Source organism: Leguminivora glycinivorella, chromosome 24 (genome assembly GCF_023078275.1).
Source record: "Leguminivora glycinivorella isolate SPB_JAAS2020 chromosome 24, LegGlyc_1.1, whole genome shotgun sequence".
NCBI classification, from domain to species: Eukaryota; Metazoa; Arthropoda; class Insecta; order Lepidoptera; family Tortricidae; genus Leguminivora; species Leguminivora glycinivorella.
In genome coordinates, this window is record NC_062994.1 from 7798322 (window position 1) to 7821475 (window position 23154).

A 23154-nucleotide genomic window follows, 5' to 3' on the forward strand; every position below is an offset into this window, starting at 1 on the left:
TATGATCCATTGCTTCTTTCTTCCAATCCGTGTATTTTCCTATTTTCTTGAAACTCTCTTTTACGCAGATTTTTCTCTGTTTGCTTTAATTATATTTGTGGTTTACTTATTAGGGATTTTACTGAGTTACTAGTTAGTCACCCTTAAATACAATCTTAGTGACTGGCACATCACTGACACTCATGTATTGCGAAACTTACTAGTGTTTGCTCAATTTTTAGGATTCCGTAGTCAACTAGGAACCCTTATAGTTTCGCCATGTCTGTCTGTCGATCCGTCCGTCCGTCCGTCCGCGGATAATCTCAGTAACCGTTAGCACTAGAAAGCTGAAATTTGGTACCAATATGTATATCTGTGGCGATGCCACCTATATGTATATACTTATAAATACGTATTATTTACTTATATACATAAATATCACATATAAATTACATATATACTTATATAGTACACGATACCTAATAAATACATCACATAAACATAATTACATAATTAAATATAACACTAAATTCATAATAGACACATACATAATAATTTACACATATACATACATACATACGCATTAATGTGGATAGATAAAATACATACTTAATCCTATAAATAACATAAACATCAATACCTACCAAATACCTACTCGTTCGAGTGCCCGGCCGGCCCGCCGGCACCGGCCGTGTCGGCTGCAGTCAGCTATCACCGCGCGCCGCTTCAACCGGTCCTGGATAGTCGCGGCCTTGGACGCCGCCCGATGCGCCGGCGCTCCCCGCCGCGCAGTGCAGATCTCGATCCCACGCTGAACGCACGTCGCTTGGCGCTCCGCCTGTCTACGTATCTATCGCATCCCCCGGTGAGTTCGCTTTGCATTTTTAAGTGTTTACCACGTCGGGTGCCTTCCATCACTTCACTGGTGACCCCTTGTTTGAATATTGATCGCAACCTGTCTGAGAAACAGATATGGGTGATGGCAAAGGCGGTCCAAGCGGGGAGAGTGCAAACGCAGTACCACAAGCGAATGTGCAAGTCATGCAACCGGCCGCGCAGCCGTCTCTGGAATTTTCCACTGACCCGTTATCCACTGGCGCCGACACATTCCGCGTCGGAGTACGATTACCGCCATTTTATCGTCAAGATCCGGCGGTTTGGTTTGCGCAAGTAGAAGGCCACTTCATTTTATCTAAAATAACATCCGATGCTACCAAATATTATTATATACTGTCACAGCTAGATCACGAGTACGCCGCTGAGGTGAAGGACGTCATTGTCAACCCGCCGGCGGAGGGCAAATATGAGAAGCTGAAGGCAGAGCTGATCTCAAGGCTGTCAGCGTCCCGAGAAAAGGAACTGAAGAGGCTGTTGGTGCATGAGGAGTTAGGTGATCGCAAGCCATCCCAATTCTTGCGTCATCTTCAGCATCTAGCAGGCCCGCAGGTACATGAGGAACTTTTAAGGTCTATTTGGATTAATCGTTTACCAATGAACATCCAGGCAGCAATAGCGTCGCAGCCGACCCCACAGACGTTGGACACGTTGGCAAACACCGCGGATCGAGTATGGGACCTCGCACCCCCCAACCCCCAGGTAGCAAGTACGTCACAAACTTGTTCTGCGCCGGGGCCGCAAACCGCTTCAATGGACTACTTAGCTCAGCAGATAGCGGAATTAACCAAGGAAATCCATGAAATGCGCGCAGAAAGGAACACCAGATCGCGACCAAGAACCAGGGGTAAGGGATCGCAGAGGTATGGTCGCAGCCGTAGCCGTGGAACCAGTCAAGGTCGTTCGCAGTCCAGCTACCGTAGATGGCCTGTGTGTTGGTACCATTCCAAATTCCAGTCTCAAGCAACGAAGTGCTTGAAGCCTTGCGATTTTGTGTCGGGAAACGGTCAGGGCAATCTGTGATGGCGGCCAACAATTGCTCGAGACCAGGTCGCCTGTTCGTTACAGACCGACGTACCAAAATGCAGTTTCTCGTGGATACAGGAAGCGATCTCTGTGTTTTTCCGCACTCGGCTCTTCGTGAACATCGACCCAAAAGCAAGTATGAACTGTTCGCCGCGAATGGATCTGTAATCAATACTTACGGATATGTACAGCTACACCTGGATTTAGGTCTTCGTCGTGAGTACGGCTGGCAATTTACTGTAGCCGACGTCACCAAGCCAATCATAGGCGTCGACTTTCTGTCTTTCTACTATTTACTCGTCGACAGCCGTAACAAACGCCTAATTGATAATACGACCTCTCTGTCTGTGGCAGCCATGTCAGCTGAAAACACAAGCAACATAGCATCCATCAAGACGTCAATCGGAGAATCGAGGTATGATAGCATAGTACAAGAGTTCCCAGACATCACGCGGCCGCCAGGAGTTCATCGTGAGATCAAACACAGCACGGTTCACTACATAAAGACGACGGATGGTCCTCCAGTCCACTGCACACCTAGAAGGTTAGCACCTGACAAGCTTAAGATAGCCAAGCAGGAGTTTGAGTCCATGCTCAAATGTGGAACAGCCAGACCATCACTGAGCCCTTGGTCTTCGCCACTACATCTAGCGCCCAAGAAAGATAATGGCTGGAGACCATGCGGCGACTATAGGCAACTGAACGCGAGAACTGTTCCTTTTAAGGAAATTAAATAATAGGCACTGGTATCGTTGAGAAAACAAAATGTAATGAAGTCAATCAATAAAAATAGACAAAAGGACTATATGAAAAATCATAGACAATAAACTATAAAAAGGTAAAATAATATAAAAAGTTTGTGCAGTCTTGCACATTCTCCCCTTTTTTAAAGAGCAACGTGTATTTTCGCGAGCTTCTTGAGGGGTCTGCGAAACACCCCAGCAGCAGTGGCGACATCTGCCACTCTGATTATCCCGTCTCTGCCGGGGTATACGGCGGTGACACGACCCTTGGGCCAAGAGCCTCGAGGCAGGTTTGAATCACAAATTATTACGATGTCCCCAATCGCGATATTAGGCGGAGATCCTCCTCCTGTCCGTGGTGATAAGGAGGGAAGGTATTCCCTGACCCAGCGCTGCCAGAAGTGGTCGGCTAGCCTTACCGCCCTGCGCCACTTATTTCTGCTCAAGAGGTCGGCTTCGGTCAAAGTAGCGGGAATAGGGGGCCCAGACGGAGATGTGAGTATGAAATGCGACGGGGTCAACGCTTCGTCAGCATCAGAATCAAGTGAAACGTGCGTGAGTGGTCGTGTATTAACAATGGCTTCAGCCTCCGCCAATAGTGTGCTCAGAACTTCATCTGAGGGAGCCTGTTCTCTTAGGGTTGTCTTCAGGGCTTCTTTAACGCTGCGAATTAAACGCTCCCATGCTCCGCCCATAAAAGGTGCTGCCGGAGGAATGAAACGCCAATTGATTGATTCATTAGCTGCATAATTTTCAACTGAGTTGCCGTAAAGAGCTTGTAACTCCCTGCTTGCCCCAACAAAGGCTGTTCCGTGGTCTGACCAGATCTCTTGCGGTGTGCCTCGACGAGCAATAAAACGGCGTAGACACATTATGGCCGCGTCTGTCGATAAACTATGTACCACTTCAAGATGTACGGCGCGGATGACGAGGCACGTAAATAGAGCAACGTAGCGTTTCTCTCTTCTTCGACCAACTGAAACGAGCACAGGCCCAAAGTAGTCAAGACCGACGAAGGAAAATGGTCTTTGATGATGAGCCAATCGGGACTCCGGTAGATCTCCCATTGGTGGCGTGAATGCTCTGGCGCGGTGAAGTTTGCAAAACTGACATGCGTGGGTTACTGATCGGACAGCATTTCTGAGGCCCAATATCCAAAATCTTTGGTGGAGTTCGTACAGGACTTTTTCTTTGTTTGCGTGGCCAGCCTTTTGGTGGTATCTTGCTATAAGGAGGCGTACTGCTGGGTGCTTTCCGTCCAAGATCAGGGGTCGTTTAACTTCATCAGTGACGCCTGTTGCAGCTGCTATACGACTGAACATTCTGAGTTGGTCATTGTTATCTATGAATGGGGATAGTTTAAAAAGGCGGCTGCTTCGAGGCAACGGGTCTCCGTTCTTTACTCTCAAGATGTCCTCTTTGAAGGAATCAAGTTGACTCTGACGGAAAATATGGGTTTCGGCTAGACGGATATCGTTCGCAGTTATTCTTGGTTGGTTATTAGGGAGGTTCGCGGTACCAGGAGAGGATGTGCAAGGTGGATGGAAGGTACATAAGTGTCCTTCAAGACGAGGGAGGTTGAAGTTCGCGTCTCGTCTTCTCATACTACGCAATCGCAATAATGATATGAATTGATGCGCCTTTGCCGTTGCTCGCACCATTCTCAGCCATGAGCTGAAACGATATGGATCTGCAGAGATTGGTGCGGGCAGTTCAATTTCAGTGATCAGATGAATGACATTTTTAAACTCTTCACGTCCTAATCCACTAACATCAATTTGAGGTTCAGCGGGCCAGGACGAGGACAGGAGAAAGATAGGCCCTGAGATCCAGCGAGATTCTGGAGAGAGCACAAAACGTTTGACGCGTGTAGCGTCATCGGCTACGTTTAGGTCACTCGGTACCCAACGCCACTCACTGATATTTGTAAGCTCCAGTATCTCACCAACTCTGTGGGACACAAAGGGTTTAAGGGTACGCGCATCACTACGAAGCCAACCTAGCGCAGTCATTGAGTCGCACCAGAAAACACGTCTCATTGGCTTCAACCGATGGGCGTCGCATATTGTCGTAGCAAGGCGCGCGGCCATTAGTGCACCTTGAAGTTCTAAACGAGGAATGGAGACAGGTTTAATTGGGGACACGCGCATTTTACTACAGATGAGGGAGAGTCTCACGTCACCATTTACATATAGAAAGCGCCAATAGGCCACAGCAGCATAGGCAGACTCACTCGCATCCGAAAACACATGTAACTCGCATCCCTCTACCTCGAGCTCGCTCAAGTTGTAGCGGCGTGGTATTCGCAAACTGGAAGTGGAGATCAGGTCTTGAAACCATAACTTCCACGCGGCGCTGTCACATTGAGAGAGCTCTTGATCCCAGTCTAAACCCTTGCGCCAAGCGTCTTGAAACATTATACGGCCACGAACGACGATTGGGGCAAGGATCCCAAGCGGATCGTAAATTTTCATCACGTGTACTAGAACCTCTCGTTTCGTTAACTTTTCAGGTAACACCGTATCTTTTTTTACACCTGTATTAAAACCAATCAGGTCATTGAAGGGCTGCCATATAAGGCCCAGCGTGCGAACGGGCGTAGACAGGCGGCCCAATTCAACGTCTCCATTATTGGCGTGAGGTAATACCTCTAGCAAAGACTCTTTAGGCAACAACGAAAGCGCACTAGGATTATTCGACGTCCAGCCGCGCATCTCGAAGCCGGCATGCGCATGTACGGAATAAATATCAGCTGCCAGCCTAGCAGCTTTGTTGACGTCGTCTAAGCTAGTAATGCAATCGTCCATGTAATGATCGTCGATGATTACTCGAGCCGCGTCGGGGTAAGTTTCCTGCCATTCTAAAGCGTTTTTATTTTTTATGTGTATGGCAGTGAATGGACTCGACGCGGCGCCAAAAATCATGGATGACATGCGATATGTTCTAATCGGTTCACCGGGGGTATCTCGCCACAAAAATCTTTGCGCGTCTCTATCAGTTTCAATAATTTTGACTTGCGGAAACATTTCACGGATATCAGCGTTTAAAGCGACGGCGCCCTCACGAAAACGCATTAGAATGCCTAGCAAAGGTTGCAAAAGATCAGGGCCAGTCAATAACAAAGAGTTTAATGACACGCCGTGAGATTTTGCAGCTGCATCGTGCACCGTTCGCAACTTATTAGGTTTATTGGGATTAATCACACCAAAATGAGGTAGATACCAAAGAGGACGTCCAGGGCCAGCACGTGATGAACATGGTTCAGCGTATTCTTTAGATAACATGTCATGAATATTGCGACGATAACGTTCCGCGTAGCAGGGGTCTTTAATCATTTTCTTTTCTAAGCTTACGAATCTGGACATTGCTAACTTATAGCTATCGGGAATATCCAGATTATCAGCCTTCCACAACAAGCCAACCTCATACCGGCCGCTCGGCAGACGGTGAGCAGTGTTCTCTAAAACTTGTATGGCACGCTCATCGTCAGCATTGCGGGCCTCCTTTTTAGATATACCGATTGCGTCGATCTTAAATTGTTCCCTGATAAGTTGTTCTAACATAAAACGATCACTTTCGACGTCAGGTTCACTTAATGAGATATGGTTGACAACGTCAACCCGCTTAGTCTTACTGCAACCGAAACCAAACAAAACCCAGCCAAGGGCAGTCAAAATAGCTGCAGGTTGTGTTTTGGTTCCTTTGCGCACGTCTGTGGGAATAGAGAGATGCCAATTGTCAAGACCTATTATCAGCATTGGTTTTACGTCTCCGTAGCAAAACTCGTCGGCTATATCTACTAGATGAGGGTATTTGCGTACACTATCTTGATACGCAAACTCACGCGCGGCGCCTAAACCATTAACTGACCTAGCCTTCTTAATGGAGTGAACTTCAGTTGAATGACGACCCTGTATATTAAAATTGACATACTGGACTTTAACGTCCTTGCCTAAACCGAGTACGCAATCTACGTGGATAAGCCTTTCAGACGTCTTGGCTCCAATTTGAGAAGATATTTCTGAGTCTATGTATGTTCCTGACGATCCGTCGTCTAATAAAGCAAATGTGTCAACGCTACCGGACGGACCGGACACGGTAACAGCGACAATTTTCAACAACGGCCGCGCGGAGGGCATCTTGGGCGATGGAGAGGTGGCATGCGTCAGAATGTCATGTTCCGAGTCGTCAGGCAGCGGAGTAGTCGCGGCTGCTGCGGTAGCGGCGCAGACGGCGGGCGCGCTCACGCCGGACGTCGCTGGCACTTGCTCGTCGTCGTCGTCGTCGTCGGAGTCGTCGTCGGCGGCATCGTCGTTGTCCTCCGCGTCGACGTGCGTGGTGACGACACGTTCAAATTTAGACCCGTGTAACAAATTATGATGACGCATTTCACAACCTACTACGCTACATACTTTTTTCATACATGAAGTTTTATTCTTATGAAAACCTTTTTTCAGACACCTATGGCATATTTTATTTTTCTTTATGAATTGCCACCTATCATTTATTGACATTTTGACAAACTTGTCACAATCCGATAAATCATGTTTATGTTGACATAATGAACAATTGTAGTCAGAATTATTATTTGAATTTTCAATGCTACTAGAGGAATGATCATTTTCAGCAATATTGTTAACTTTATCCCTATTACCTATCGGCCGAGGAATTAAGGCCGACGCCTGGTCAATATTGCCTCCAAATCTACACTGCAAGTCAACCTCGCGCGACAGGAAATCCGCAAACATTTCTATTTTTGAAGCGCTACCATTGCACGAATGAGCATAATCCAGCCACCGTGGACGCAACAGCGCTGGCAGTTTGCTCCATAGTGCTTGAAACAGCTCAGGCGAGCGTAAATGGTCGGGCTTATTTAACATGCGGATAACTTCAACGCAATTACGCACACGGCTTGCAAAAATCACTAAATCCTTACCGTCGTAGCTTACCTTAGGCAGGTTACGCACCGCTGCCACTTCATGCATGACGACGAGCTCGGGGCGACCGAAGCGCGCGTCGAGCGCGGCCACCACGGCGCCGGGGTCGCGCGCCGCCGCCAGCAGGCCCGCCACGGCCTCGCGCGCCGTCCCTTTCAGGGCGCGTGACAAGCGAGCTAAATTTTCACTAGGGGAAAAACTATCGGCTTTATTTTCGTAGATACGTTTTAAAGCTAACCAATCCAGGTACGACTTGCCGTCAAAGTTAGGTAAATCCGTCTTCGTTTGGTTTACTTTATTTATTAGCTTGTCGAGCGAATTTACTAAACGAGTCACTCCTCCGTCTTCAGGGCAATATTGCTCGTGAGAGTTTTTATTTGCCGCGGCACTCATGCCGTGCGGCTCTCTCGGTCCCAGTGGCTCGCGCTGGGCCGCAACATCGACAGACCTGAAAGGTGGGTTGGCGCTTAATAAATTTTGTTCAAAGGTATTAGGAATCATATTATTTACCCATTCCTGTACACTTGCACGACTACGCGTGCCATGACTTCCACGTCGGCTAGCGCCCGCCTCTATGGCGGCGAGACTGGCTTTCAGCTCGAGCTCGGCAACTTGGCGCTCGCGCTCCGCGGCACGCTCTGCCACTTGGCGCTCGCGCTCCGCGGCCTGTCGCTCTCGTTCCCTTTCCATCTCAGCCAGACGGCGCGCATGTTGCGCCCTCGCCTCCAGCTGGCGCGCCACGATTGTAGAAGAGGAGCGTGACGAGACGGCGCTCGCCACGCGGGAAGGTGTCGGCGGCGCTCCGGGAGGGGCGGCGGCGGCGCCCTCGCCTCCTTGCAAGGGCGGAGCAGTATCCCTCACGGCGGCCTCACCGTCTCCCTTATGAGTTACACTCATTTTCGCACTTTTAGATCTTGTTATCATTAAATAACTTTCAATACGAACGGTGGAAAGACCAAATTTTAAGGAAATTAAATAATAGGCACTGGTATCGTTGAGAAAACAAAATGTAATGAAGTCAATCAATAAAAATAGACAAAAGGACTATATGAAAAATCATAGACAATAAACTATAAAAAGGTAAAATAATATAAAAAGTTTGTGCAGTCTTGCACAGTTCCAGATCGCTACCCGATTCGTCACATCCATGACTTTTCTCACCAGCTCGCCGGATGTAAGGTCTTCTCGACAATAGACTTGGTTAAGGCCTACAACCAAATTCCAGTGCACGAGCAGGACATCCCTAAGACAGCGATTTCAACTCCGTTCGGGTTATATGAATTCCCGTTCATGACCTTCGGCCTCAGGAACGCAGGACAAACGTTCCAGCGCTTTGTCGACGAGGTCACGAGGGGCATGGACTTCGTTTACGCATATCTAGACGACTTTCTTATCTTTTCACCTGATGAAGCAACGCACGAAGACCACTTGCGACAGCTCTTCACAAAGTTGAGAGAATACGGTATGGTCATCAACCCATCGAAGTGTGTCTTCGGAGTTCCAGATGTCAAATTCTTGGGATACCACATCTCAGCCGACGGCACCAAGCCCCTGGAGACGAAGGTAGAAGCTATCCAATCATTCCCTACGCCCAAAACCGTAAAAGAACTGAGGAGGTTTCTAGGGATGATTAATTTTTATCGTCGGTTCATACCTCAAGCCGCCCAGCTTCAAGCTCCATTGCACGAGTTGCTCACTGGCTCAGTCAGAGGATCAGAGCCAATCAACCTGGCAGACCGTCAGACTAAAGCCTTCCTCGACTGCAAGGACAGCCTCTGCCAGGCGGCAATGTTAGCGCACCCAGATCCTGAAGCCCATCTCGCGCTCGTCTGTGATGCTTCCGACACAGCTGTTGGTGGAGTACTGCAGCAATGGAAAGGTGATGCATGGCAACCACTAGCGTTCTACTCAAAGAAGCTCAGCTCGGCTCAACAGAAATACTCGCCCTATGACCGCGAACTGCTATCAATCTACAATTCTATCAGGTATTTTAGGCACATGCTGGAGGCGCGAGTATTTACTGTCTTCACAGACCACAAGCCGCTGTGCTTTGCGTTCGCAAACAACAAAGCAAATTGTTCTCCAAGGCAGTTCCGACACCTCGACTACATCTCTCAATTTACCACGGACATTAGACACATTTCCGGGAAGAATAACGTCGTAGCAGACACCTTGTCCAGAATCGAGGAGCTCCAGCAACCAGTAGATTTAACGATCCTCGCCAAGGCGCAAGAAACCGACCAGGAGCTTAAACAGATCTTGGAAGGAGACACCGGGTACAGCATCAGCCTGAAGAAGCTGACAATACCAGGTTCATCGACAGCGCTCTACTGTGACGACAGCACCACGACCATCAGACCCTATGTGACTCCAGAGTATAGACGGCAGGTATTCAACAGCCTACACTCACTCAGCCATCCGGGCACTAAGGCCTCCGCAAAATTAGTGGCCGAGCGATTCATATGGCCCGGTTTAAATAAAGATTGTCGTGAATGGGCTCGAGGTTGCTTAGCCTGTCAGAAGGCGAAGGTAACGAGGCACGTTCAAGCACCTTTGGGTACGTACCAGTTGCCAAAAGCTAGGTTTACCCACGTGCATATTGACCTAGTAGGGCCTCTGCCTCCTTCTCAAGGATACCGGTACTGCCTCACAGCCATAGACCGCTTTACGCGATGGCCTGAGGCGATACCAATCATGGATATAACTGCTGAAACGGTGGCGAAAGCACTACTCTCTACGTGGATCTCAAGATTTGGTTGCCCTATAGATATAGTGACCGATCGAGGGGCACAATTCGAATCGGCTCTGTTTAGTTACCTGGCGAAGGTCATCGGGTTCAAGCATCGACGCACAACTGCTTACCATCCAGCCTGCAACGGATTGATCGAGAGGTTCCACAGACAGCTGAAAGCGGCGATCATATGCCATGCGCATGACAGCTGGACAGAAGCCTTACCGTTGGTGCTCATCCCATGTAAGGAGCGCTTTTAAGGAAGAGCTGCAAACATCCTCTGCAGAATTGGTTTATGGTGAACCGCTCCGACTGCCTGGGGAATTTTTCCAGCCCAGCACTGACACCACAAATGACCTCACCGACTTCACAGCACGCCTGAAGAATATAACTACCAAACTTCAACCTGTGCCTACCTCAAGGCATGGTCAGAAGAAGACGTTCATATTCAAGGACTTGGCATCATCCACCCACGTCTTCTTGAGGGAAGACGCTGTGCGTGGAGCGCTAAAGCCAGCATACACAGGCCCACATGCAGTGCTGGAAAGAGGAGAGAAGATTTTTAAAATACGGGTCAACGGGAAGATCATCACCGTAACCATTGATCGCTTGAAACCAGCATACCTGTTAGACGAGTCGACACCTGGAAAAGAAAAAGAGCCTGAAAAAGAAAACACGCTGAAACCTGTGAGAAGAAAAAGAACAGTTAGTAAGAAAGAAATAGAAAAAGAACCACAGAAGGAAAACATAGTAAGAAATACTAGATCAGGCCGCCGTGTTACCTTCCCAGATTATTATCGCCCGTGAGACGGTCTCTGGGGGGACTGATGTGGCGATGCCACCTATATGTATATACTTATAAATACGTATTATTTACTTATATACATAAATATCACATATAAATTACATATATACTTATATAGTACACGATACCTAATAAATACATCACATAAACATAATTACATAATTAAATATAACACTAAATTCATAATAGACACATACATAATAATTTACACATATACATACATACATACGCATTAATGTGGATAGATAAAATACATACTTAATCCTATAAATAACATAAACATCAATACCTACCAAATACCTACTCGTTCGAGTGCCCGGCCGGCCCGCCGGCACCGGCCGTGTCGGCTGCAGTCAGCTATCACCGCGCGCCGCTTCAACCGGTCCTGGATAGTCGCGGCCTTGGACGCCGCCCGATGCGCCGGCGCTCCCCGCCGCGCAGTGCAGATCTCGATCCCACGCTGAACGCACGTCGCTTGGCGCTCCGCCTGTCTACGTATCTATCGCATCCCCCGGTGAGTTCGCTTTGCATTTTTAAGTGTTTACCACGTCGGGTGCCTTCCATCACTTCATATCAATCACGCCACAAAGTGCAAAAATAAAAAAAACTGAAAAAATGTTTTATTAGGGTACCCCCCCATATAAAGTGGGGGCTGATATTTTTTTACATTCCAACCCCAACGTGTGATATATTGTTGGATAGGTATTTAAATATAAAATGAATAAGGGTTTACAAAGATCGTTTTTTGATAATATTAATATTTTCGGAAATAATCGCTCCCAAAAGAAAAAAAGTGCGTCCTCCCACCCTCTAACTTTTGAACCATATGTTTAAAAAATATGAAAAAAAATCACAAAAGTAGAACTTTATAAAGACTTTCTTAAGAAAATTATTTTGAACTTGATAGGTTCAGTAGTTTTTGAGAAAAATACGGAAAACTACGGAACCCTACACTGAGCATGGCCCGACATGCTCTAGGCTGGTTTTTTATTCAAAGATCAGATGACGCAGGCATTATATGTATCAGCTGATCTAGTAAAAGTTAAATAGTTCACAACATTCAATTGTGTGTCATGGAGTTTGTTTAGATCCAAGGAGTTTGGGGCATTACGCGAGCCTTTACTCCCGTTCGCAGTTGTTTTGGGAGCATTTATAGTTCTTAGATAATCATACTTATGCACTTGAAGCTGCAGACTTCCTAGAAGGCCTTAATTCGTTTTGACGGAACTGTTCGAAGAGCTGATGTATATCTGCATGCGCAGACTTATCGTAGCCAGTCAGATCAGACACTGAATTGAAGCTCAAGGTGGTCAGCCATTACATAACCTATTTTGCTTATGGATAGAGAGTGAACGTATTAAAAAGTAGAGGCAAAATTTTAAGTATCATATCATGGGTTTCCACGAGGTAACGCCTGATACCCTGATTGTTTTTTTTTTTATTTCGCTATTAACATTTTCATTAAAGTAATAGAAAAAACATGTTTCATTCGGAATAATCAATACAACTTTCAATAAAGGTGAAAATCTGTACAACATACTGAATGCTATCGCGTCAAAAGTAAACTTTTCCCTGTCCCCGAACGATGTCGACTACATACATCGCGTCCGGCGGTACCCGCAGCAAAACCAAAATCCGGACAGCAACGATGCATCGAAACTATCCTCCGACACCCCAAATATCATTGTTAGGTTCACCCAACGAAAGCGCAAGAACGACCTTCTGGCGAGCGTGCGGGCCCGCCGCGGCCTCACCACCGCCGACCTGGGCCTGGACGGCCCCGCCCGGCCGGTGTTCGTCAACGACCACCTAGCACCTCAAAACAAAATATTATACAGCCAAGCTCGCAAGATGGGTCGTGAAATGGGTTACAAATATATTTGGCTTAACGATTGCAAAATATTTTTACGCAAAAATGATAACTCTAAGGTATTACACATATCCCGCGTAGACGACATATCAAAAATAAAATGACAATTTGAATTACGTTCTACAGTAAATAAGATTAATCATTTACGAAAGGTTGATGGTTATTTAATACTCTTATCGCGTTTTTTGTTGATGTACTTAATGTGTTACTCTCATAATTCTACTCCTACCTGTTTTCAAAATAATAACACTGTTGCCAACCGATTATATTATTATTGTGTAACTAAATTAATTTCTGAAAACGACTTAATTTGTAGATGTATTAAAATAATATACCGATTTTTAACACGCTTTTATTAGGTCGTCGTGTATGTAACTATGTATGTAATGGAATCTGCGGAGGCTAATTTAACCATCTTCCAGGAGTCGTAGCGTAATGAAAATTGGCAGCTATATGTAGTTCCGATGACAATACAATAATATGGTACTGTTGAGCTGATCTGATGATGGAGTCGGAAGATATGAACTGGAACTACATGATGGAACCTCGTATCATAGCCGTTTTTGGGTTTCTTAGAAAAGTCTTGTAATGAACTTTGACTACAATTAGGTTTCAAGGTCTGATGATGAAGCCGAAAGATATGAACTGGAACTACATGATGGAACATCGTATCATAGCTGTTTTTGGGTTTCTTAGAAAAGTCTTGTAATGAACTTTGACTACGATTAGGTTTCAAGGTCTGATGATGGAGCCGGAAGATATGAACTGGAACTACATGATAGAACATCGTATCATAGCTGTTTCTGGGCTTCTTAGAAAAGTCTTGTAATGAACTTTGACTACGATTAGGTTTCAAGGTCTGATGATGGAGCCGGAAGATATGAACTGGAACTACATGATGGAACATCGTAATCATCGTATCATAGCTGTTTTTGGGCTTCTTAGAAAAATCTTGTAATGAACTATGACTACGATTAGGTTACAAGGCCTGATGATGGTGCCGGAAGATAAGAACAGAAAAAAAAGGGGGGGGCTCGGGGCGAAGCCCACCGCATGAAAGAAAGATCAACGTAGTATTTAAGATAAGTTGGGTTAGCGTTTTCTTGTGACATTTAAGAGCAAACAAAGGGGGCTCGGGGGCGAAGCCCCGCATGAAAGAAAGATCAACGTTGTATTTAAAATAAGTTGGTTTAGGGTTTTCTTGTGATCCTTAAGAGTAAAGAAAAGGGGGCTCGGGGGCGAAGCCCCCGCATGAAAGAAAGATCAACGTTGTATTTAAAATAAGTTGAGTTAAGGTTTTCTTGTGATCCTTAAGAGTAAAGAAAAGGCCCCGCATGAAAGAAAGATCAACGTAGTATTTAGAATAAGTTGGGTTAGCGTTTTCTAGTGACCTTTAAGAGCAAACAAAGGGGGCTCGGGGGCGAAGCCCCCGCATGAAAGAAAGATCAACGTAGTATTTATAATAAGTTGGGTTAGCGTTTTCTTGTGACCTTTAAGAGCAAACAAAGGGGGGCTCGGGGGGCGAAGCCCCCCGCATGAAAGAAAGATCAACGTAGTAGTTAAGATAAGTTGGGTTAGCGTTTTCTTGTGATCCTTAAGAGTAAAGAAAAGGCCCCCGCATGAAAGAAAGATCAACGTAGTATTTAGAATAAGTTGGGTTAGCGTTTTCTTGTGACCTTTAAGAGCAAACAAGGGGGCTCGGGGGCGAAGCCCCCGCATGAAAGAAAGATCAACGTAGTAGTTAAGATAAGTTGGGTTAGCGTTTTCTTGTGATCCTTAAGAGTAAAGAAAAGGCCCCCGCATGAAAGAAAGATCAACGTAGTATTTAGAATAAGTTGGGTTAGCGTTTTCTTGTGACCTTTAAGAGCAAACAAAAGGGGGCTCGGGGGGCGAAGCCCCCCGCATGAAAGAAAGATCAACGTAGTATTTATAATAAGTTGGGTTAGCGTTTTCTTGTGACCTTTAAGAGCAAATAAAAGAGGGGGGCTCGGGGGCGAAGCCCCCGCATGAAAGAAAGATCAACGTAGTAGTTAAGATAAGTTGGGTTAGCGTTTTCTTGTGACCTTTAAGAGCAAACAAAGGGGGCTCGGGGGCGAAGCCCCCGCATGAAAGAAAGATCAACGTAGTATTTAAGATAAGTTGGGTTAGCGTTTTCTTGTGACATTTAAGAGCAAACAAAAGGGGGGCTCGGGGGCGAAGCCCCCGCATGAAAGAAAGATCAACGTTGTATTTAAAATAAGTTGGTTTAGGGTTTTCTTGTGATCCTTAAGAGCAAAGAAAAGGGGGCTCGGGGGCGAAGCCCCCCGCATGAAAGAAAGATCAACGTAGTATTTAAGATAAGTTGGGTTAGCGTTTTCTTGTGACATTTAAGAGCAAACAAAGGGGGCTCGGGGGCGAAGCCCCCGCATGAAAGAAAGATCAACGTTGTATTTAAAATAAGTTGGTTTAGGGTTTTCTTGTGATCCTTAAGAGTAAAGAAAAGGGGGCTCGGGGGCGAAAGCCCCCGCATAAAAGAAAGATCAACGTTGTATTTAAAATAAGTTGAGTTAAGGTTTTCTTGTGATCCTTAAGAGTAAAGAAAAGGCCCCCGCATGAAAGAAAGATCAACGTAGTATTTAGAATAAGTTGGGTTAGCGTTTTCTTGTGACCTTTAAGAGCAAACAAAGGGGGCTCGGGGGCGAAGCCCCCGCATGAAAGAAAGATCAACGTAGTATTTATAATAAGTTGGGTTAGCGTTTTCTTGTGACCTTTAAGAGCAAACAAAGGGGGCTCGGGGGCGAAGCCCCCGCATGAAAGAAAGATCAACGTAGTAGTTAAGATAAGTTGGGTTAGCGTTTTCTTGTGACCTTTAAGAGCAAACAAAGGGGGGCTAAGAAAGATCAACGTAGTAAGATAAGTTGGGTAAAGGGGGGCGAAGCCCCCGCATGAAAGAAAGATCAACGTTGTATTTAGAATAAGTTGGGTTAGCGTTTTCTTGTGACCTTTAAGAGCAAACAAAGGGGGGGGCTCGGGGGGGCTCGGGGGCGAAGCCCCCCGCATGAAAGAAAGATCAACGTAGTATTTAAGATAAGTTGGGTTAGCGTTTTCTTGTGACATTTAAGAGCAAACAAAGGGGGGCTCGGGGAGCAAAGCCCCCCGCATGAAAGAAAGATCAACGTTGTATTTAAATAAGTTGGTTTAGGGTTTTCTTGTGATCCTTAAGAGCAAAGAAAAGGGGGCTCGGGGGCGAAGCCCCCGCATGAAAGAAAGATCAACGTAGTATTTAAGATAAGTTGGGTTAGCGTTTTCTTGTGACCTTTAAGAGTAAACAAAGGGGGGCTCGGGGGGCGAAGCCCCCCGCATAAAAGAAAGATTAACGTAGTATTTAAAATAAGTTGGGTTAGCGTTTTCTTGTGACCTTTCAGAGCAAACAAAGGGGGGCTCGGGGGGCGAAGCCCCCCGCATAAAAGAAAGATCAACGTTGTATTTAAAATAAGTTGTGTTAAGGTTTTCTTGTGATCCTTAAAAGTAAAGAAAAGGCCCCCGCATGAAAGAAAGATCAACGTAGTATTTAAAATAAGTTGGGTTAGCGTTTTCTTGTGACCTTTAAGAGCAAACAAAGGGGGGCTCGGGGGGCGAAGCCCCCGCATGAAAGAAAGATCAACGTAGTATTTAAGATAAGTTGGGTTAGCGTTTTCTTGTGACCTTTAAGAGCAAACAAAGGGGGGCTCGGGGGGCGAAGCCCCTCGCATGAAAGAAAGATCAACGTTGTATTTAGAATAAGGTGGGTTAGCGTTTTCTTGTGACCTTTAAGAGCAAACAAAGGGGCTCGGGGGCGAAGCCCCCGCATGAAAGAAAGATCAACGTATTATTTAAGATAAGTTGGGTTAGCGTTTTCTTGTGACATTTAAGAGCAAACAAAGGGGGGCTGGGGGGGCGAAGCCCCCGCATGAAAGAAAGATCAACGTTGTATTTAAAACAAGTTGGTTTAGGGTTTTCTTGTGATCCTTAAGAGCAAACAAAGGGGGGCTCGGGGGGCGAAGCCCCCCGCATGAAAGAAAGATCAACGTAGTATTTAAGATAAGTTGGGTTAGCGTTTTCTTGTGACATTTAAGAGCAAACAAAGGGGGGCTCGGGGGCGAAGCCCCCGCATGAAAGAAAGATCAACGTTGTATTTAAAATAAGTTGGTTTAGGGTTTTCTTGTGTTCCTTAAGAGTAAAGAAAAGGGGGCTCGGAGGGCGAAGCCCCCCGCATGAAAGAAAGATCAACGTAGTATTTAAGATAAGTTGGGTTAGCGTTTTCTTGTGACCTTTAAGAGTAAACAAAGGGGGGGCTCGGGGGGCGAAGCCCCCCGCATAAAAGAAAGATTAACGTAGTATTTAAAATAAGTTGGGTTAGCGTTTTCTTGTGACCTTTAAGAGCAAACAAAGGGGGGCTCGGGGGGCGAAGCCCCCGCATGAAAGAAAGATCAACTTTGTATTTAAAATAAGTTGGTTTAGGGTTTTCTTGTGTTCCTTAAGAGTAAAGAAAAGGGGGGCTCGGAGGGCGAAGCCCCCCGCATGAAAGAAAGATCAACGTAGTATTTAAGATAAGTTGGGTTAGCGTTTTCTTGTGACCTTTAAGAGTAAATAAAGGGGGGGCTCGGGGGGCGAAGCCCCCGCATAAAAGAAAGATTAACGTAGTATTTAGAACAAGTTGGGTTAGCGTTTTCTTGTGACCTTTAAGAGCAAACAAAGGGGGGCTCGGGGGGCGAAGCCCCCCGCATGAAAGAAAGATCAACGTAGTATTTATAATAAGTTGGGTTAGCGTTTTCTTGTGACCTTTAAGAGCAAACAAAGGGGGCTCGGGGGCGAAGCCCCCGCATGAAAGAAAGATCAACGTAGTAGTTAAGATAAGTTGGGTTAGCGTTTTCTTGTGACCTTTAAGAGCAAACAAAGGGGGCTCGGGGGCGAAGCCCCCGCATGAAAGAAAGATCAACGTTGTATTTAGAATAAGTTGGGTTAGCGTTTTCTTGTGACCTTTAAGAGCAAACAAAGGGGGGCTCGGGGGGCGAAGCCCCCGCATGAAAGAAAGATCAACGTAGTATTTAAGATAAGTTGGGTTAGCGTTTTCTTGTGACATTTAAGAGCAAACAAAGGGGGGCTCGGGGGGCGAAGCCCCCGCATGAAAGAAAGATCAACGTTGTATTTAAATTAAGTTGGTTTAGGGTTTTCTTGTGATCCTTAAGAGCAAAGAAAAGGGGGGCTCGGGGGGCGAAGCCCCCCGCATGAAAGAAAGATCAACGTAGTATTTAAGATAAGTTGGGTTAGCGTTTTCTTGTGACCTTTAAGAGTAAACAAAAGGGGGGCTCGGGGGCGAAGCCCCCGCATAAAAGAAAGATTAACGTAGTATTTAAAATAAGTTGGGTTAGCGTTTTCTTGTGACCTTTCAGAGCAAACAAAGGGGGCTCGGGGGCGAAGCCCCCGCATAAAACAAAGATCAACGTTGTATTTAAAATAAGTTGTGTTAAGGTTTTCTTGTGATCCTTAAAAGTAAAGAAAAGGCCCCCGCATGAAAGAAAGATCAACGTAGTATTTAGAATAAGTTGGGTTAGCGTTTTCTTGTGACCTTTAAGAGCAAACAAAGGGGGCTCGGGGGCGAAGCCCCCGCATGAAAGAAAGATCAACGTAGTATTTAAGATAAGTTGGGTTAGCGTTTTCTTGTGACCTTTAAGAGCAAACAAAGGGGGCTCGGGGGCGAAGCCCCTCGCATGAAAGAAAGATCAACGTTGTATTTAGAATAAGGTGGGTTAGCGTTTTCTTGTGACCTTTAAGAGCAAACAAAGGGGGCTCGGGGGCGAAGCCCCCGCATGAAAGAAAGATCAACGTATTATTTAAGATAAGTTGGGTTAGCGTTTTCTTGTGACATTTAAGAGCAAACAAAGGGGGGCTCGGGGGGCGAAGCCCCCCGCATGAAAGAAAGATCAACGTTGTATTTAAAACAAGTTGGTTTAGGGTTTTCTTGTGATCCTTAAGAGCAAACAAAGGGGGGCTCGGGGGGCGAAGCCCCCCGCATGAAAGAAAGATCAACGTAGTATTTAAGATAAGTTGGGTTAGCGTTTTCTTGTGACATTTAAGAGCAAACAAAGGGGGCTCGGGGGCGAAGCCCCCGCATGAAAGAAAGATCAACGTTGTATTTAAAATAAGTTGGTTTAGGGTTTTCTTGTGTTCCTTAAGAGTAAAGAAAAGGGGGGCTCGGAGGGCGAAGCCCCCCGCATGAAAGAAAGATCAACGTAGTATTTAAGATAAGTTGGGTTAGCGTTTTCTTGTGACCTTTAAGAGTAAACAAAGGGGCTCGGGGGCGAAGCCCCCGCATAAAAGAAAGATTAACGTAGTATTTAAAATAAGTTGGGTTAGCGTTTTCTTGTGACCTTTAAGAGCAAACAAAGGGGGCTCGGGGGCGAAGCCCCCGCATGAAAGAAAGATCAACTTTGTATTTAAAATAAGTTGGTTTAGGGTTTTCTTGTGTTCCTTAAGAGTAAAGAAAAGGGGGCTCGGAGGGCGAAGCCCCCGCATGAAAGAAAGATCAACGTAGTATTTAAGATAAGTTGGGTTAGCGTTTTCTTGTGACCTTTAAGAGTAAATAAAGGGGGGGGCTCGGGGGCGAAGCCCCCCGCATAAAAGAAAGATTAACGTAGTATTTAAAATAAGTTGGGTTAGCGTTTTCTTGTGACCTTTAAGAGCAAACAAAGGGGGGCTCGGGGGGCGAAGCCCCCCGCATGAAAGAAAGATCAACGTAGTATTTATAATAAGTTGGGTTAGCGTTTTCTTGTGACCTTTAAGAGCAAACAAAGGGGGCTCGGGGGCGAAGCCCCCGCATGAAAGAAAGATCAACGTAGTAGTTAAGATAAGTTGGGTTAGCGTTTTCTTGTGACCTTTAAGAGCAAACAAAGGGGGGCTCGGGGGGCGAAGCCCCCCGCATGAAAGAAAGATCAACGTTGTATTTAGAATAAGTTGGGTTAGCGTTTTCTTGTGACATTTAAGAGCAAACAAAGGGGGGCTCGGGGGCGAAGCCCCCGCATGAAAGAAAGATCAACGTAGTATTTAAGATAAGTTGGGTTAGGGTTTTCTTGTGACCTTTACGAGCAAACAAAGGGGGCTCGGGGGCGAAGCCCCCGCATGAAAGAAAGATCAACGTAGTATTTAAGATAAGTTGGGTTAGTGTTTTCTTGTGACCTTTAAGAGTAAACAAAGGGGCTCGGGGGCGAAGCCCCCGCATAAAAGAAAGATTAACGTAGTATTTAAAATAAGTTGGGTTAGCGTTTTCTTGTGACCTTTAAGAGCAAACAAAGGGGCTCGGGGGCGAAGCCCCCGCATGAAAGAAAGATCAACGTTGTATTTAAAATAAGTTGGTTTAGGGTTTTCTTGTGTTCCTTAAGAGTAAAGAAAAGGGGGCTCGGAGGGCGAAGCCCCCGCATGAAAGAAAGATCAACGTAGTATTTAAGATAAGTTGGGTTAGCGTTTTCTTGTGACCTTTAAGAGCAAACAAAGGGGGCTCGGGGGCGAAGCCCTCGCATGAAAGAAAGATCAACGTTGTATTTAGAATAAGGTGGGTTAGCGTTTTCTTGTGACCTTTAAGAGCAAACAAAGGGGGCTCGGGGGCGAAGCCCCCGCATGAAAGAAAGATCAACGTATTATTTAAGATAAGTTGGGTTAGCGTTTTCTTGTGACATTTAAGAGCAAACAAAGGGGGCTCGGGGGCGAAGCCCCCGCATGAAAGAAAGATCAACGTTGTATTTAAAACAAGTTGGTTTAGGGTTTTCTTGTGATTCTTAAGAGCAAACAAAAAGGGGGCTCGGGGGCGAAGCCCCCGCATGAAAGAAAGATCAACGTAGTATTTAAGATAAGTTGGGTTAGCGTTTTCTTGTGACATTTAAGAGCAAACAAAGGGGGCTCGGGGGCGAAGCCCCCGCATGAAAGAAAGATCAACGTTGTATTTAAAATAAGTTGGTTTAGGGTTTTCTTGTGTTCCTTAAGAGTAAAGAAAAGGGGGCTCGGAGGGCGAAGCCCCCGCATGAAAGAAAGATCAACGTAGTATTTAAGATAAGTTGGGTTAGCGTTTTCTTGTGACCTTTAAGAGTAAACAAAGGGGGGGCTCGGGGGGCGAAGCCCCCCGCATAAAAGAAAGATTAACGTAGTATTTAAAATAAGTTGGGTTAGCGTTTTCTTGTGACCTTTAAGAGCAAACAAAGGGGGCTCGGGGCGAAGCCCCCGCATGAAAGAAAGATCAACTTTGTATTTAAAATAAGTTGGTTTAGGGTTTTCTTGTGTTCCTTAAGAGTAAAGAAAAGGGGGCTCGGAGGGCGAAGCCCCCGCATGAAAGAAAGATCAACGTAGTATTTAAGATAAGTTGGGTTAGCGTTTTCTTGTGACCTTTAAGAGTAAATAAAGGGGGGGGCTCGGGGGCGAAGCCCCCGCATAAAAGAAAGATTAACGTAGTATTTAAAATAAGTTGGGTTAGCGTTTTCTTGTGACCTTTAAGAGCAAACAAAGGGGCTCGGGGGCGAAGCCCCCGCATGAAAGAAAGATCAACGTAGTATTTATAATAAGTTGGGTTAGCGTTTTCTTGTGACCTTTAAGAGCAAACAAAGGGGGCTCGGGGGCGAAGCCCCCGCATGAAAGAAAGATCAACGTAGTAGTTAAGATAAGTTGGGTTAGCGTTTTCTTGTGACCTTTAAGAGCAAACAAAGGGGGGCTCGGGGGCGAAGCCCCCGCATGAAAGAAAGATCAACGTTGTATTTAGAATAAGTTGGGTTAGCGTTTTCTTGTGACATTTAAGAGCAAACAAAGGGGGGCTCGGGGGGCGAAGCCCCCCGCATGAAAGAAAGATCAACGTAGTATTTAAGATAAGTTGGGTTAGGGTTTTCTTGTGACCTTTACGAGCAAACAAAGGGGGCTCGGGGGCGAAGCCCCCGCATGAAAGAAAGATCAACGTAGTATTTAAGATAAGTTGGGTTAGTGTTTTCTTGTGACCTTTAAGAGTAAACAAAGGGGGGCTCGGGGCGAAGCCCCCGCATAAAAGAAAGATTAACGTAGTATTTAAAATAAGTTGGGTTAGCGTTTTCTTGTGACCTTTAAGAGCAAACAAAGGGGGGCTCGGGGGCGAAGCCCCCGCATGAAAGAAAGATCAACGTTGTATTTAAAATAAGTTGGTTTAGGGTTTTCTTGTGTTCCTTAAGAGTAAAGAAAAGGGGGCTCGGAGGGCGAAGCCCCCGCATGAAAGAAAGATCAACGTAGTATTTAAGATAAGTTGGGTTAGCGTTTTCTTGTGACCTTTAAGAGTAAATAAAGGGGGGGCTCGGGGGCGAAGCCCCCGCATAAAAGAAAGATTAACGTAGTATTTAAAATAAGTTGGGTTAGCGTTTTCTTGTGACCTTTAAGAGCAAACAAAAGGGGGCTCGGGGGCGAAGCCCCCGCATGAAAGAAAGATCAACGTAGTATTTAAGATAAGTTGGGTTAGGGTTTTCTTGTGACCTTTAAGAGCAAACAAAGGGGGCTCGGGGGCGAAGCCCCCGCATGAAAGAAAGATCAACGTAGTATTTAAGATAAGTTGGGTTAGTGTTTTCTTGTGACCTTTAAGAGCAAACAAAGGGGGCTCGGGGGCGAAGCCCCCCGCATAAAAGAAAGATAAACGTTGTATTTAAAATAAGTTGGGTTAGGGTTTTCTTGTTACCCTTAAGAGTAACGAAAAGGGGGGCTCGGGGGGCGAAGCCCCCCGCATAAAAGAAAGATTAACGTAGTATTTAAAATAAGTTGGGTTAGCGTTTTCTTGTGACCTTTCAGAGCAAACAAAGGGGGGGCTCGGGGGCAAAGCCCCCCGCATAAAAGAAAGATCAACGTTGTATTTAAAATAAGTTGGGTAATGGTTTTCCTGTGACCCTTAAGTGCAAATAAAGGGGGGCTCGGCAAAAAAGAAATACTTAAATTTTGTTTGAATTAGTTGAAATGTGACAATATTTTCTAATCGAGTCAAACAAAATCCCACTAGCTGAGAGGTTCAAAACAATGTATGGCGAAAGTATGTCTCTCTAATGTCTTCAAAAAGTCCGCGATGGCACATGTCTATATTGTCTATCTTTTACGGATAACTTACTAGGTATAAACATTTTTATGATAATACCGTAATAAGAAGGTAGCCGCTAGTTATTATT

General features: G+C 45.7%; 2 protein-coding genes across 3 annotated transcripts in view; one reads left to right on the forward strand and one right to left on the reverse strand.

Annotated features, from left to right (window-relative positions):
* The window catches only part of LOC125238566 (chorion class high-cysteine HCB protein 12-like), a 38248-nt gene that overhangs the window by 4401 nt on the left and 10693 nt on the right, over positions 1-23154 (reverse strand). The gene's annotated exons all lie outside the window — the stretch shown is intronic.
* On the forward strand, positions 489-2349 carry LOC125238564. 2 transcript variants are annotated; one of them, XM_048145901.1, is made up of 2 exons: positions 489-844; positions 1219-2349. In XM_048145901.1, the coding sequence occupies exons 1-2, from the start codon at positions 746-748 to the stop codon at positions 1894-1896; spliced, it is 777 nt and encodes a 258-aa protein (XP_048001858.1). In that variant the 5' UTR covers positions 489-745; the 3' UTR covers positions 1897-2349. The 2 variants fall into 2 exon arrangements, with proteins under 2 accessions (XP_048001858.1, XP_048001859.1); XM_048145902.1 differs by lacking the exon at positions 489-844 and having other exon boundaries at positions 851-1425; positions 2254-2349.

Bases quoted from the DNA above. Each gene is read 5' to 3' on its own strand.
- LOC125238564 (XM_048145901.1), top strand. From the start codon at position 746: ATGCGCCGGCGCTCCCCGCCGCGCAGTGCAGATCTCGATCCCACGCTG. The intron at 845-1,218 runs GTGAGTTCGCTT...ATACTGTCACAG, and splicing joins CGTATCTATCGCATCCCCCG to CTAGATCACGAGTACGCCGC.